At 43.0% G+C, this 15,751-nt stretch overlaps 1 protein-coding gene across 3 annotated transcripts in view; it reads left to right on the forward strand.

The window, feature by feature from the left end:
• LOC121613176 (thymocyte selection-associated high mobility group box protein TOX-like) overlaps positions 1-15,751 on the forward strand; it is a 75,209-nt gene that overhangs the window by 47,920 nt on the left and 11,538 nt on the right. For all 3 annotated transcript variants that reach the window (XM_041946470.1, XM_041946471.1, XM_041946472.1), the window contains one exon: positions 1,960-2,220. In XM_041946470.1, coding sequence (XP_041802404.1) covers positions 1,960-2,220 — 261 coding nt within the window. The remainder of the gene's footprint in view (positions 1-1,959; positions 2,221-15,751) is intronic.

Below are 15,751 nucleotides of genomic sequence, written 5' to 3' on the forward strand. Positions count from 1 at the left end.
CACAGGGACAGTGGTGTGCCTGTTTGTGCTGGGCTTGTCTGTTTCTTTGTATCTATAGATGTTTAATCTCTGAGCGTTTGCATAGCGGATGTCTTTCAGTTAGTGTGGGGTCAATAGACTGACCCTTTCCAGTTACCTCTTGATCTGGCTGCAGTCTGTTTATTGCATGAATACTCTGGTATCATACTGTATAAAACCAGGAATAGGTGCACAAACTACTCTGTTTTGTTTTTATTTTCACTGTATTAAAACTAGTCTAGCCTGTGTCCCTACGGCTGCAGCCCGGGTTCAAGTCCAACCTGGGGCCCTTTGCCACATGTCATCCTCTCTCTCCCTCTCTCCCCTCTTTCCCGTCTCTCTTCAGCCATCCTTTAAAGGCAAAAGGCCAGAAAAAAACAATAAAAAAAAACCCCCAGTGCATACGCTTGTTAACAATAATAACAAATGACAACGGTAAGAAATGTTAGACAATGAAGAAACAGACATTTGCAAAACCTTCATCATGGGAAAAGGAATTGTCAGCATTAATATTTCTGAGCAAGCACCAAACGAGGAGAGTGAACGTCATGGGAAGAGAAAATAGCACATCACCCCCTGATAGTAAACATACTCCCTTTTATTATTATTATTTTCTCCCTAATGATAGTGCACATTATGAGACTTTTATCCTATCTTCAAGCACCAGTTCTGTTAGTGGGGACATTGTAGCGTCGTTTCTTGCCATTTGTTTGCTAAAAATATTTGTTTGCAAGATGAATTGCTGCACTGGCAGGCGAGATGACAGCCTACACGAAGATGATATTGAATTGATTTCTGAAATGTTGCAGAACGGACTAGTTGATGTGTACCACGAGACATGAATAATAAAAATTCTATTAAAAAGCTCTTGAATGGCTGACACTGGAATATTATTTGTGATGATTAATTTTCTTCAGTCATTATAAAGGGGAGTTGGCATCAGATTGCCTCTGACAAAATTGCTTTTCATTCCCTGGTGAATACCCTCAGTATGCTTTTTGAGAGCACAAAACCATATTTCTCATCGCAATATTATGTCAAGATAGGCCCTGGAAAAGACAACCACAGGCTCCGCTCGTGTATCACCGTATTAGTGCCATAAAATCTGTGCTGTTTCACCTGGTGGGGGTCATTTGGACACACTGGGTATGTTTCATGATGGAGAACGAGCGGTTTGCTTTGTCCAGCTTTTCTATTCCGAAAACATGTGATTGGCATTAGAATTACGAGATCATAAAATAGCCACTTAAGTGCGTGTCGCCGGTGTTTTCCCACTTAATGAATTTGATTAAGTGTGTTTTAAAGGCGTGCAGGCTGACGGTATGTTGCTTTAAAGCTGTCGAGATTTCCGAAGCAAATGACTCTGCACAGCAGCTGCTGTTGTCTGACGCTAATTAATTTGCCGTGTGTGTTTGTGTTCGGTGTCTGCTGCAAACACAAATATGATCAACAGAAAATCAACAGGTGCATTTAAAAGCCAATTATGAAGTTTTTTAATGACTCTGGATCAGCCTTTGTTCACCTTTCCTCGCCCAAATTGTCGCACAATTTGTCATTAAGATGTTGCACAGCGGTACGATTGTCTGATGGACGCATTATTCTGAGAGTTTTAAGTGTTTAAACCAGGCTCTTATTTTATTGATGCTATTTTATTGGTACTGTTTTGAGATGGAGGTAGAAAGTTTCTGTGTTGTTGTGTTGTGTTCATGCTCCCTGTGTGCTTCTTCCCACGTTCCAAAGGTATGAAAATGACTGTAGGTGGGTTATAAGTTGCCCACATATATTAGAATCTGTTACCTGTCTTGGCGCTTTCCTATGTTGTTGTTTTTTTTTTTAGATTTGTTGGGAGCAAATTATCGACCCGCATCCCTGAGAAAGTAGCCACAATTAGTAAATGAGTCAAGGTTGCTGTGATTGATTCCCTTGTCTCTGCCTTTCCAGAGCTACTCCAGTCAGGGCAGAGGCAGCAGTGGCGGAGGAGGAGGAGCAGGGGATGAAGACTACGAGATCCCCCCCATCACACCTCCCAACCACGCCGACCCTTCTCTGCTGCACCTCATGGAGCACGAGTCAGGTTACCCCTTCCACTCCCTGCCTCACAACGGCCTGCTCAACACCTACTCCTACCCCGAGCTGCCCGCCCTCATGATGTCCAACATGCTGGGTCAGGACACCCACCTCCTCTCGGGGCCTATGCACTCAGTGAGTACACCTTCTTTTTTTTGTCCGTCCCGTTTTAGCTTCGTGATGATGCAGGTCAAGCGCTGTGGTAGGCTATTAATCTTCGTGGACACAACTGTCCGTGGCTCTCTGCAGGCTTCGCATGTGGTTGCAGGTTTGCATGGTCCTATCGGGGAGAGTTCAGCCTTTTCAAATTGTTGATCTTATGAGACTCCGGTGAAGCTATACACTCATACAGAAAGCAATGAAAGAGCAAAATGACTAATTCTTCTGTGTGCTGTCTCAATAGTCTCAGTCTTTTTTTTTTATTGTGGCAAAGCGTTCTTCTATTAGAGTGATAATTATCTCAGTTAGAGGGCAAGGAAGCTGAGACCTCAAGTCTGAGCATGGCCAGGGTCTCCACATGCAACATTTATAAATACAGAGAGCTGCTGCCTCCTTAACACCCAGACCTTTGCAGCAGAGCGCCTTTAATATCTATTCAGCTGCACAACTCAAAGATTTCATTGCCTCAAAGTGAGCTAAGAAAGGGAGCAAGAAACTCGGCGCTGCACATTTTCTTCCGTTATGATCGGCAAAGCAAAAAGGAACAGCAAGGGATGGGGGGGTGAACACAAAATCTTGACGAGGAGAGAGGGTATTCCTTGTCAGCTACTTTTCCTTTTCAAAAGGATGCTGAGGACCCCTGCTCCCCCCTCCAGTAAAGGGACTTTTTCTTGTGTTAAACATGCTTCAGACCGAACATGTAAACACCCCTGGCGAACACATTCAAATGCTTTAATCATAGGATCGAACCAGATGAATTATAGATGGCCTGTGTGGTGAATTATTCAGCGTTATATACTTTCATCTGACATAAATGTTACTTTTTTTCTCTCTGCCCTCCATCATGAATATTTATGCTTTAATGTGAGCATCCGTGGCATTTATCCTCCGTTAATCAGGTCTTATGTGATTTTCAGAATCAAACTGCATAAGTTGCGGGCTTCTTTTTTTCCGTGGGTGGTAGCTAAGGCCTCCATTAAAGCCAGTCTTCAGGATTAGGTCACAATCCACTGGCTACTGTTCTGAATATGCTGGGTGCAGGAGAAAGATGCTGTTGACGGGAACATTTGCAGTTGATCTGCTTTTTAGTCCCAGTGGCTGCAAATCTGTACAATAATTTGGATGGGTTGGTTTTAGTAGAAGACAACATATAAACTGAGCCTCTGGGTGCATGTTTGCACTATAGAGTTTATACTTACGTGATGTTCCTGCACAGGTATATGTAACAAAGCAGCCCCTTCCGACCAATAGTATTTTAGAAGGAAACCGAGAGGGAGTGCCTGCTTCTCACACAGCTTTTGTTTCACCTTTGCAATTATTTATTCTCAAATAGCCCTTCAGGGTAATGTTCCATTTTCTTATTTCACACCCCCTTTTCTCATAAATGAACCGTCATTGCAATAAATCACCGCACAAACAGAGACTTGCACACACTGTGAAAGGTCCAGAGATTTATGTAACACATTCATGTTTCCCACTTCCACATTTTAGTACTACTCCAGCAGAGCCTGGCTAATAATAGCCGCTATTAATATTTCTTGTTGCCTAGCAACCCCAGCAAGTAATAGCTTACTCTGGAAAAATAGATGACCGATAAGGAAAGGGGGGGGGGATTCAATTCATTTATTATCTCCTGGGACAAGAGGAGCTTATTTCTGAGGCTGCGGAATAGGAAAGTAGGCTGTATATTGAGAAATATTTTAAAGCAATTGGAGATGACGTTATTTTCATTTTGGTTCCATTAAGGATGTTTCATTTGATGCTTCCCCAACAAAGTCAATTAACCTTAATTTCATACTGATAAAGGTATAATAAGCAAGATTGAATTTATGTCTGCTGAATGCTTAAAGAATAATAAGGGTGGATGGAAATAGGCTCTCGGTGTAACCGGGGTCGGAAATGAAGAGACAAGCCTTTACCTTTGTTGTGTTGTATTAACAAAAGTATTACAGACAGAAATTGGAGGAGATAGCTGGAAAACCAAAGCGCTAATCATTCAGCAGTCTCCGTTCCCCATCACTGAAGAAGCGAATAAAAAGTCAACAGCATTACCTTAAGGATACACTTCTCTTCAATAAAAGCTATCCTTCAGTGCACATATAAACCTCCTACAAGTACAAGCTCAGCTGGAGCAACAGATACGCTTCATCTCAAGGGATGTTGTTGCTGGTTTTTGTACAACATTTAGCCTAAGGCTAAAGCTCTGTAAACTTCTCCCTGCTTTGGGATTCTCTTTTTCAGCGCACATCGATCCTACAGCAAACACAGTTAGATCATTACGGGATTGAGAGCAGTGGATTGGCCATCATCATCATGCTGCACAGGCACACAGTTTTGCATCCGTTCATCCTGGAAGCTTTAAAGACTCTAATTTCTGTTCATTTAGAGTTGACTATATAATAATCTTAAATTTCTGGCCTGCAGAACAGCATATGTCTCGGCAAGAGCCCTGCTTTTCAAGCTAAATTTATTCTGTCTGTCAACCTCCTCTTTTCCATCTAATTATGACTCCACAGGCAGCAGAAAAAAGTATAGTAGGTGGATAAAACAGGTGTCAAATACATGTATTGCATCTAATGCAAATTTCAGAGCTTTAACATTTGACGTACACTGAGGTTTGGCGCTTGGTTCGATCCTCTCTGCTGCAGTCACATGTTGTTCTTAATACTCCAACAAGCAGAAGGATCAGTTTCCACATTAGAAAAGACAGAGCTGTCAGTCAGAAATGCATTTACCTTCTCTTAACTCCGCCCACAGCGCTGACCTGCTCTGTCTGCCCCTTTAAACCGAGCCAGAACGGACCAGGTCCTGTATGACGGGGTTCTGTGAAATGTAACATGGCTTTGTGCGAAAGCTCATCGCTGAGAGAGAATCCCTGTCTCACCCTGAGCTGTCAGCATTTCTGCCAGCCCGGTGCTCAGGGAAGAGGCGGCACCCAGGGGTCTCGTGTTCAACAAGCCCCCTATCGTTCAGGTCCGGCCGAGGCTGCGGCGGGGGGAGACGCAAGAAGATGTAGCCCTTTGAAAAAAATAAAGGAGGAGGAACACTCACGGTAATGAGGGGTCGTGGAGGAGTTTGCCGAACGGCCCCACCACGGAGCCTTGAGGGGCGCCAGCGCGTTTAAATATTGAAACAGAGCACCAGCCCCCATCTCATTACCGGGGTAATGAGGCTGGTTAGGGAGGAGGAAAGCCCCCGCTGCCAAAAAAGCAGCTGCCAGTTTTACAAGTTTATGTCACACGTTCAGTCAGATGACTCCTGTTGGGGACTTAGTTTAGTTTTGTTAAACATGTGTTGCCAGATTCGTATCTTTGACAGGATGTGTGATGTGTGACAGTCCACTGGCAGTCTGTTGGCTGCTGTGTTGAGACAGTTGAGACGGACGTTATTTTGACAAGTTGTTGTTGATTTCATGCGTAATTTGTCAGTTGAAGATACTGCTTTGGTTATTTACTCTAAGGTTGCATGAACAGATTTTTGATAATTTGATTGATTTTTTCGGTTACTTTAGGGCAGAAGAACTCCACAGTACCTTGCCTTGATATATGATCACTCATTTTTTAGTTGTCTTTGCTTACATGTTTGCAAACAGTTGCCCAACTGCACATCCACCAACAGTGGACATTCATTCAGGATCTCCTTCGTGCTCTGATTTGGTTTCAGCCTGAGGAAAATATCTGGGTCTTCAGCTGCTAAATGTTTGACTTCCAAAGCTAGTTGCTAACTTTGTTTGTCTGTCGTGTTTGGTGCTGAGCAGTTTATGATACATTCAGTTTGCCTTAGCTGATTTGTTGAAGACTGCTGCTGCAGTTTCCAGCAGGTTTAGACTGTAACAAACAGCACATTATCGGGACATAAAACCACAACAGTTCGCTAAAAGAGGCTGAGAAGCTGCAGAGTTATGTGATAATTCACAATGAGCAGCCCCGTTCACATTACACATAGTCATTTGATTCATTGGGAAACAGAAAATATTGTTTAGCGGAGCTTTAGCTTTGGAAAATAAGCTCACTTCTTCCTGGCCTCTATTAAGGAGTATGAAATACTGAGCACATTAGTACATTTCTATGCACAGTACGTCAGTGTGTTTGCACTGTCTAGCATGCTCAAGGATAGTTCAGTATAAGTGTGTTTACTGCATGTATGTGTGTGCCTCTATTTGCAGGATCAGCCCTCGTCAACGTCACTGATTGCTACAAGGTTATGCGTGCTTGACTTAATTTGACTTCATTTAATCGACGATAGGAAAGTTGTTTTGCATCACTTGGCATTTAGGACATAGTCACTCGGGGGGAAAGGCCATAACTATTTTAATGCAGCAACATAAAATCTATATTGACAGCTGTGGTTATTGACAGCACAGGGGTACTTAGATTAAAACCGCAGAGTAAGCTTATCAATGCTCATTCGTACAAATATGAAAATGCACAGAAAGCAAAAGCTTGAATGTATAGAAAGTGTTCACAGTAGAATCTGTGAACTGGTGAAATCTAGTCAGTGGCCAAAGGTGCACGTCATGTCTGTTTCAATCACCAGACAAAAAAAATCACCTTTTTCATTTGCCAGTCCCCGTCCACGGCCTACAATCTAATGAAAAGAACTGCCTTAAAATAAACTTTATCTGAAAAAAATGCTGCTGAAAATTTCAGTTTGACTTGACTTCACATGCTCAGTGCATCTGGATTACGCGTGTTTTTTAAATTGAAACAGCAATCTTTCTTTTCCAGTGTAGGTTTTAGACATATCTCATATGACCTGCTTGCTCTGCTGCCTTTCACTGGGAAAGATATGACATCTCGGTGACGTTCCCAGATAAATCACTTTTTGTAACAGTAAAAATGTTTTCTGTTGTGGCTTTTGAAAAAAAGACAGATGCCCTTCAGTGCTGCACTCCACAACACGGGTGAACAATGTGTCTTGTAGCTGTCAAGAGAAATGACAGCGAGATAATTGGGAGGGCACTCCCGTTTCATTTAAACTGAAACAAATAGGCTTCCAAAGCGACTGTGCTTTTAAAAAGCAAAGCTTTGTTTTGTGCAGGTTATCATGCAGGGTTCGGAGCGAAGCCACGAAGAGGAGTATTAATGGATTGAGCATTAAAAACAAACGCTCATTCATTGCATTTCATGAATATTCATGGTACTAATTCAAATAACCTTAGGCGAGTGTTACGACTAATGAATATTTAAAACAGCTTGGTCACAGAGATTTGAACACTGCATTACAGCTGACTTTCCGGGATCATCGTGTACAAGGGTAAACAATTAGGAATGGCAAAAACAGATTTCAGCGGTGATCAAAATACATCTGGAAAACAATATCTCATGTTGTCACATTAGTTTCGGGCCATTGACGCTGCAAAGGAGAACGTGATGACATGCAGGAGGACAGCAGAGTGAAGACTTGCCAGTAGTCATGGTGATTAGCTGATTAATTAATTAGTCAATCTACTGAAAATATTCTCTGGTTAGAGTTTCCCTAACAAAAGAGTTTGCTGCTTTTCTTTGTTTCTGTGGTTGTTGATTGAATATTTTGGGGATTTGAACTGTTGGTTTTTACAAAGCAAGCAATTTAAAGATGTTGCTTTGGGAAACTGTGGTTGGCATTTTTTTTTACTATTTTCTGACATTTTGTCGACCACATTATTAATCGATTAGGTGAAAAAGATAATCCACAGTTTCATCAGCCTCGAATCCTTTGAGCTCCGTCATCCGGGCAGAGCTGAAGAATAGGCAGGGAAAAGCAGCCCCAGCACAGCGGCTAACAGAGCGGGACTCACCCTCAGAGGGACCCGCGGGTGACGAGACATGTTTACATTTGCCACGCTGGTTGTGAACAAACCCGGCGCCCTCACACGCCGCAAGTAGGAGAATCCCACACTGGCCACTTAAAAGGGGGCCTCGGCTGCTTCCTTTGAGGGATCAGCGTGGTGACTCGTCCTCATCGCCACCACCGCAACGCTAATTAGGCCCACCACAAAGCCAGCCTGTGGGGATAATGTCCCATTATTAGAGTCATTTGTTTCAATTAACCGCTCTGTGATTCTACAATAGCACAGCGCGGCCCAGTGCAAAGAAGCCATTACTCTCGCCCAAGGAACCACTGAGGTTTGGGACAAGAGTGTTTGTAAGAGCTTTATGGATACCTGCTCCTGCTGGCGGTGATGCTGCCAGGCTCTGCATACTGCCCAGTCACTGATGAGTTGTTTCCGCACTGAGGGAGAGCGGAAAAGTCCTTATTCACTTCTTACCTAGAGCTGTTACTGGCCTTGTTAGGCCTCCGCGACGCTGACAGCCGCGATCAGAGGCATTGCATTTTCAGGTCGTCCGTCTGTCAACCCGATATCTCAGGAAAGCCTGCAGAGAATTTCATTACATCTGACTCAAACGTCCACTTGGACTCATGGGTGAGCTGATTCGATCTGGTGGTCAAAGGTCACTGAGACCTCCCAAAGCATGTTTTTGGCCATAACTCATGAATTAATGCGCTAATTATGACAAAATTTCACACAAATGTCTCCTAGGATAAAATGATGAAGTGATGACTTTTCATATCCAGAAGGTCGAAGGTCAGCTTCACTGTGACATCTTAATGTTATTATAGCACCATAACTCAGGAACAGAAGGGCAGATTGTGACCGTGTTTCACAGTTGGTCAGATACTGAATTGGTGACACTAATCTTGAAACTGTGCTGATTGTAGAGATCGTGTGTGCTGCAGGCTTGAAGATGTGTGTGAAGCATCCACCTTTTACAGCTTCTTTGCAGCGGCATCCATATTTGAAGCCTCTGTAGTCCACCACAAGCTCATTGGTTCTTCTCATGCTGAGCGTCAGGTGACTGTCGTTGCACCATGTGATGAAGCTCTCTATCAGTCCTCTGTGCTCCTCAAAATACACTGATTTGACTGAATTTTTATTTAATTCCTTTAAAGACTTCACTGGATGTATTATATGAGTGTGGACAGACGTGGGTGTAAACTGCAGCCTGAGAGGGTGGCAGCGGCGAACAGCCTGATGCGGTGATTCCAGTTGTTTCTGAAATTTGGGATTTTTTGTGTGCCTCACTGAGAACTGATGGAAGATTAGTAAACGGGGCTGTTGACTTGAGCGTGGACCACTGAGGACTATAGGCTGTTCTCGTTCCCTTTTACACTCTGAGAGCATTGTGGTCGACTGAATTACTATTCTGCTACCGTATACTTACGCTGCTCTTGTCATTTTTAGACTGCAATCAGGTTGCTTTCTGAGCTTTGGGCAGCAAGCTCTCTTTTCCTCTCCTCAGCTCATGCATTTGCCCCTCTAAAGTCCTTGTCTTACATTTGAGGAGTTTCACTAGTGCATTTTCATTTTCACATTAGCAGACAAAGAAAACAGATTGCTTAGACTGCAGTTCCCCCCTTCCCCTCTATGATGGCGGTTCGCACTTGTTTGTGAACACTCAAATGCCGCTTTCTTTTGGTCGCAGCTGGAGGCTGAACGAGCCTACTGGTTGCAGGTTGCATGAGCATGAGAGAGATCGTGACTGTTGTTTCCTGATGTAAGAAGAACAGCATCAAGAAATGTGTTCTTTGTCAACGGCTTTGATGACGGTTGACTTTTTCCCGACCATTTGCAGGTTTTTAGCTTCACTGTAAACTCCCTTAATGTTTTTGGACATTTAACAGCAGTGGTACAAAGACGCTTATCAACTTCAAATGCTCCCCAGCACAATATTTCAGAGCACTTTTAGGTCCTTTCACAACTAGATAATGGAAACTTCGATTGTTACCAAGAGGTTGCTGCCCTGTGATGCCTCTGTTGCCAGGCTCTCTCATTGGCTTTCTCCCCCCGCTGCGCAGATGTTTACAAAGAGACATCACCAGCTCACATTAAAGGGTTCAAGTTGTCCCCTCGGGCTGTTGCTATGGAAATAACCCTGCTATGGTCGCTCATTCATGTTTGATTAACTGTTTTTTCCTTTCTGTGCTGTTGCCTCTACAAAGACCTCATCATGGGAACATTTCATCTTGAAAACAAACAATAGGAAAAGATGAATATGTCCAAATCTGTTTTATTCTCTCTACCTGCTTTGTGGACATTTTGTGGATGTTCTGTGGTGATAAAAGTCTTAGACATTGTATGTGTGGACTGTTAATGTTGATAAAGCTGTGCCTGTGAAGCCTTACAATCATAAAGACTGTTTTTATTTCAGTTCCCAGACTTACCTGGACTAACGATAAGCATTTTGCCTTTTCCCCCCTCCTAAATTGCACTGTGCTGTGCTGAGCTACAGCAACCCACTGGGGCCAATTAGGATGCCAGCAGAGCCAGGAAGTGCATAGCAGATGCTTTTGCCACTATTTATTAAAATCCAATCTGCGGGGGCCCCTCCAACAGCTCGTTAAACTACCGTTAATCTAATTAGCTCTCACTTGCCACTGTTTTCACCACATTACCAAATACAAGGGCCTCGACTTTGCAATTTAGGGTGATTAAGTGGGTCCAGCGCTGTTAGGCAGCGCTCGTAGGGAGGAACTCCTCCAAGCTGTCAGTCATTTTCCAGAGTCAGATAAATCATGCAGCTTAGTTCAGCAGTGGCTTTGGGCTTAAGTTTGATTTAAAATATCTGCATGGGAATATTGGTTGAAATCAAATCCACATTGCCAGCTCAGTAGTGCAAGCCCGCATGTCTGAAAACACTAATGAAACACTCCACATCAGAAAGGCCTTGTATGTTTTTAATGGCATGGTATCAGAACAGGATACAAATTCCATAATGGGCCCTTTATGGATCAGGTCTATGCGACTCCCATTCGTGTCCTTTCATGTCGTTGACATCACGGCCATGAATCTGCACTTCCGGTTCATTATTGTTTTGGCGGGGCTTTATTTTTATTTGATGAGTGCTGCTTTCTGGACAAGTGCCTGGTTCTACTCAGAGATCTGTGCGGCGGCTTTGACGTGCAGTCCAGCTCATTGCTTACAGATGGGCAGTCTGACATGGAGCAGTAATCTCTTCCAGATGAGGCGGGCACAGTATATATTCTAAGGCATATTATAATCCTTCGAGCCTTCATGGTGTACGAGGTGATGGGAAAACACAGTGACAAGTCTAACACAGGGCGACTGCAAAATAATTGACAGGAAGTATGAGATAAGGATTTATAGGGACTGTAGTTTCAGCTGATGATCACACGTTGTGTATTAGTCAGACAGGTTGTAAGAATCTATTTTAACAAGCATCTTGGATTCCATTCATGGCATCTACAGAGTTTAGAGAAGGTTGAATCATTCAGATCTCAAACAGCTTTGTTTACATTCTCATCTTGCCTGCCAACATTTTTTATGGCCACAGTCTTGACGGCATTACACACAGGGGCACTTTGAAATGTTAGGTGAAACCGATATCTAAATAACAACTAAATGCATGTAATAAAAACCAGAATGTAAGCCCACATGATCCCCCACCCTAATTATGGAAACTTAACAAAGACTTGCTTACTGTCTCTCAACAGCCACCCCAGCATCCCGCTCCCAAAGCATCTGATCATACAGTCAGGTAGAGAGGAGCCGCAACGCACTTTAAAAACATGATGTTTGTCTGGAAAAACTCTGGATAGTATTCATCATTCATCATACGCTTCTGCACTCCTCACATGCCGCAGCTAAAGACTGGATGGATGATTCGGCTGACAAACATGCGCTCGCATGTTTAAACCAGCTAACTTTGTAGCCGCTCGTCAAAGACGACTCGATGAAAGAAGACTTCTTGTTCTGGTGTTTTTGTGACACCGCGCAACCGTCAGGAACCCACTTTTTCCTTAAGGCTGCGAGTTACAGCTGGTAGGGAAAACTGCAGAAAAATTATATATGGCATCTTGAAATTACATTATTCTCACTGCTGATTCTCTAACCATGGCCATTTATCTATTTATAAACCCACAAAGGCTTAGAGTCTGTAACAGCTGCACTAAGCTGCGCTTCTCTCCAGTATGCGTGGAGCGGTCCGTGCTTGTACTGTTGAAGAGATTTATTCCACTGTACCACATATGCGTTTTTATAAATATCATTATTTAATTTCCTCAATCAGAGTCTCTAAGATATATGATCATAAAAACATGTATTAGCTTGAACCACCTGAACATTATGTGCCATGGTTAGTCGGAGCTTTCGATCCTCTCACCAGGGAAGGTGCTACTTTGAAGCCGTTGGATTAATATTTTTATATTAACAACAGATGACATGACTACATCCATCTAAAAGTGGTCTCTCAGAGGGATGAACCCATCAAGTGTTTTTCCCCAAACAGTTCCCCTCAGCTCTAGGAGCCAAGTAGCGTCTGTCATTGTTGTAGTTCTGCACAAAGCTCTAAAAACGCTAGTTAGCGACTAGCTGGTAAATATAGTGGAGACCATTTACCTCAGTAGCTGGTGGAGACCAAAGCAGAGCTAAAATGAGAGTGAATTTTGGACTAAGATACATCAAGTGGATAGAAACTGTGGTAAAAAAAAAAAAAAAAAAAAAGCATGTTTGCGCAATATAAAACACTTAAGGCTTTTGCTGCTATGGTGGCTAATGTTCGAGATTACTGTGCAACTGGCAGAGATGTCCTGAGCTGACCCTAAGCATCAGTATCAGGGTCGATCTGGACTTTTTTTAAAGGATTGGTATGAGCTAAAATAAAGCCGAGCCCTTCCTCACTGTAGCTCTACTGTGTTTAGTAGCCTCAGCCTGCTCGTGTTGCTACTGCTCTCCTTAATGACAGCGGACCATTTTTTTTCAAGAAATACTGCACGTCGTTAGCTTCTTTCAGGCCTCCAGGCCTAAAAAGCAAACTTTATTCAGTCCATTCTTAAGACAACATTTAAGCACTTCAGTACTCAGAACAACAATGTTAAATGTGGTCTTGTTGAAAAGTCCCCTGGTTAAAACTACTTTTACAGGCTTTTTTTTTTTTTTTTTTTTAGAGTCGGGCCTTGATCAAAGCCTGCTTCACTATGAATCTTTGATTGATGTTCTTGAGCTGCTGTTTTAAAGAGCCTCCTCTGCATCGCCGTCAGCTGCTGAGTAGCATGTTTTCTCATCCTTCAGGCCAGCGCACATTCAGACAACATTTCCCTGCAAAAACTAGCATTTAAAAATGGGACTATCATGTATTCTATGCTGATACTTGCATGCACACAAACTGTATAGCACACCGAAAGCCACTGCCGTGTGTGTTTACCCATTGTGCAGTTGTTTGGCTTGAAATCCATGGAAGTGGCATTCAGATTTGACACAGTGCCGTGCCCACTATCTGCGTCATGCTTTGGTGTAATGACCATCACTGGAAAGGGAAAGTGTATCTGTGCATCACCTCTGAGCAGTTCCTGTTTGTTTTTATGGCCTTTTGAAATCGATATGCCATGCAGCACTCCCCACTTTGCTGCTCAGTGTGTGTGATGATGATGATGATGATGCATATATTCAGGAGGCTGTGGTTGGACGAAAACATTTATACTCTCTCATACAATTACCTGGTTTTATTGTCTAATTTTCATGTCTCTTTAACTCTGTCGGTCTCCGCATCTGCGCCCGTCCTTCTTTTTGTTATCAACCCTCCTCTCCCTCCATCACTCCGCCTCCCCTCCTCCTTTCATCTGCTCTCTCCACATCAGCTCTCTGTTTTCCTTTGCATCTCTCCACTCTTCCCTCACTCTCTCCCACTTCCTCATTCTCCCTCCTTCTTTCTATCTCTCGCTCTGTCTCTGCTGTTTTGATAGTGACGCAGTTATCAGGCTGTCAATTCTAATCTTGTCTTGCCAGTGCAGTGCTGTCCATTCAGAATTACAGCTCCCCCCTCCTCCCTATCTGCCCTCCCCACGTCCACCGCCCCTTCCATCTCTCTCTCCCTCTCTTTCTCTCTGTCAGACAACAGGAGCGCTGATGGGATGAGCAAGCTAAGGCTGACACTGTAGTTCAATCTTTTGCTTGTAAACTATACAGCTGCGTGCAAAATATATTTAGACTCTACCGCTCGGTACAAGACACGGTGGTCTCACCTAGCAACGGCCATGTGCTGTTTTTGGCCGTTTCTACACTGTGGTCTTTAAAATATAGATGAAGTGAAAATGTCTTTATTTTTTTCAACATCACTCTTGATCTGTCCTGTAAATGGGCAGCATGTCCTGTGTAGAGGAAAGCAGTATTCAAATACTTATATCCTCTGGTCTCATGGCTAAGGCAGAGCACCTCAGTATTTACTCTGTGCAGAGCAGAAGGAAGGCACTACAAAAATATTGTTTGATATTAGAGCTAAAACTAAAACCTTGTATTGACACAAGTATAGTATTTGTGTCTCTAAAAGCACACAGTCTGTGAATGGCCCTTTGACTAAAACATTCACTTTACTGCCCATTGTGCCACCTTTTACACTTGGAATAAATGAGTCTTTTTGCTTCTGAAAAGCCTCTCCTTCAGGCATGTTTTCTATGAGATCTAAATGTTAGGAGTGGCCTCTTAATCCACCTTCATTGTCACTGTTTTCTGGCTTGCAAGCTAAAGCTAAAGCTCCAGTTACAGACGAGCAGGAGCAGAGAAGACAACGACCTAAAGCCGACCTCTGCGCATGTTCACTGCAGTTTATGCTACTGTTGTAACCTGCAGCTTCTCCCTCACCCTGCACACTCATCTGACACTCAGCATAATAATTGAAGTAGTTAATATTTATTAAGAAATGGAGCCTGTTCCTCAGGGACTTGAAAGATAAAGGGTAATTTTCAGATTTATCTTTCTGAGACATGTTCAGAAGGCGTACTTGTATTTTTCTTATTACTGTGGATGTCTGGCCAAACACAGACAAATTGACATCATGTCAAATCACGATATCTCCAGCACAACTGCAGTGTTGTAGGACATGAGATTAACGTCCAGCGGTCGGAAGTATGAATGGGAAACATCAGGATCCAGTGTCGGCACATCATCAGAATCAAAGAGCTACTTTACAGACTCGCCATTTTACATCAACAGTCACACGGGGAGAAATCCATCGTAGAAGATGACCAGATACCAATCTCTCCACTGACAGTATCAGAAAATAGGCCAGAAAGCAGTGCAGCCACAGGATGTTGAGTTATGAATAAGGGATGTGACTCTCTCTTTCTCTCAGCTGACAACAACAGCTGTCATAATCATCTCCATTCTCTGCACCTGAATGAGAAAGCTAAGGAAAATAAGCTTGATATTGCAGAGCGGAGACATTGTGGATATTTGTTTATCCACCACCAATAATTTGTAAATCCACTCAGATGAGTGCGTTTGTTATTCAGGGAAATAGGAAGAAACAAAAGTCACCTCTGATTCCAATATTTGAGTAACTTTATCCACATGAAATTACTCAAATGTAACATGTGATATTGGTTTTCCGTTTATTCTGGTCATGGAAACTCCACAAAGCCAGTGCAAAAACCCCCTCCTACAAACAAATATTAATCCTGAGAATTTACCCCATCTGCACTAAAATCTGCTGATTACTAAAAATCAGACAGC

The sequence above is a fragment of the Chelmon rostratus genome, chromosome 10, assembly GCF_017976325.1.
Source record: "Chelmon rostratus isolate fCheRos1 chromosome 10, fCheRos1.pri, whole genome shotgun sequence".
Lineage (NCBI taxonomy): Eukaryota > Metazoa > Chordata > Actinopteri > Chaetodontiformes > Chaetodontidae > Chelmon > Chelmon rostratus.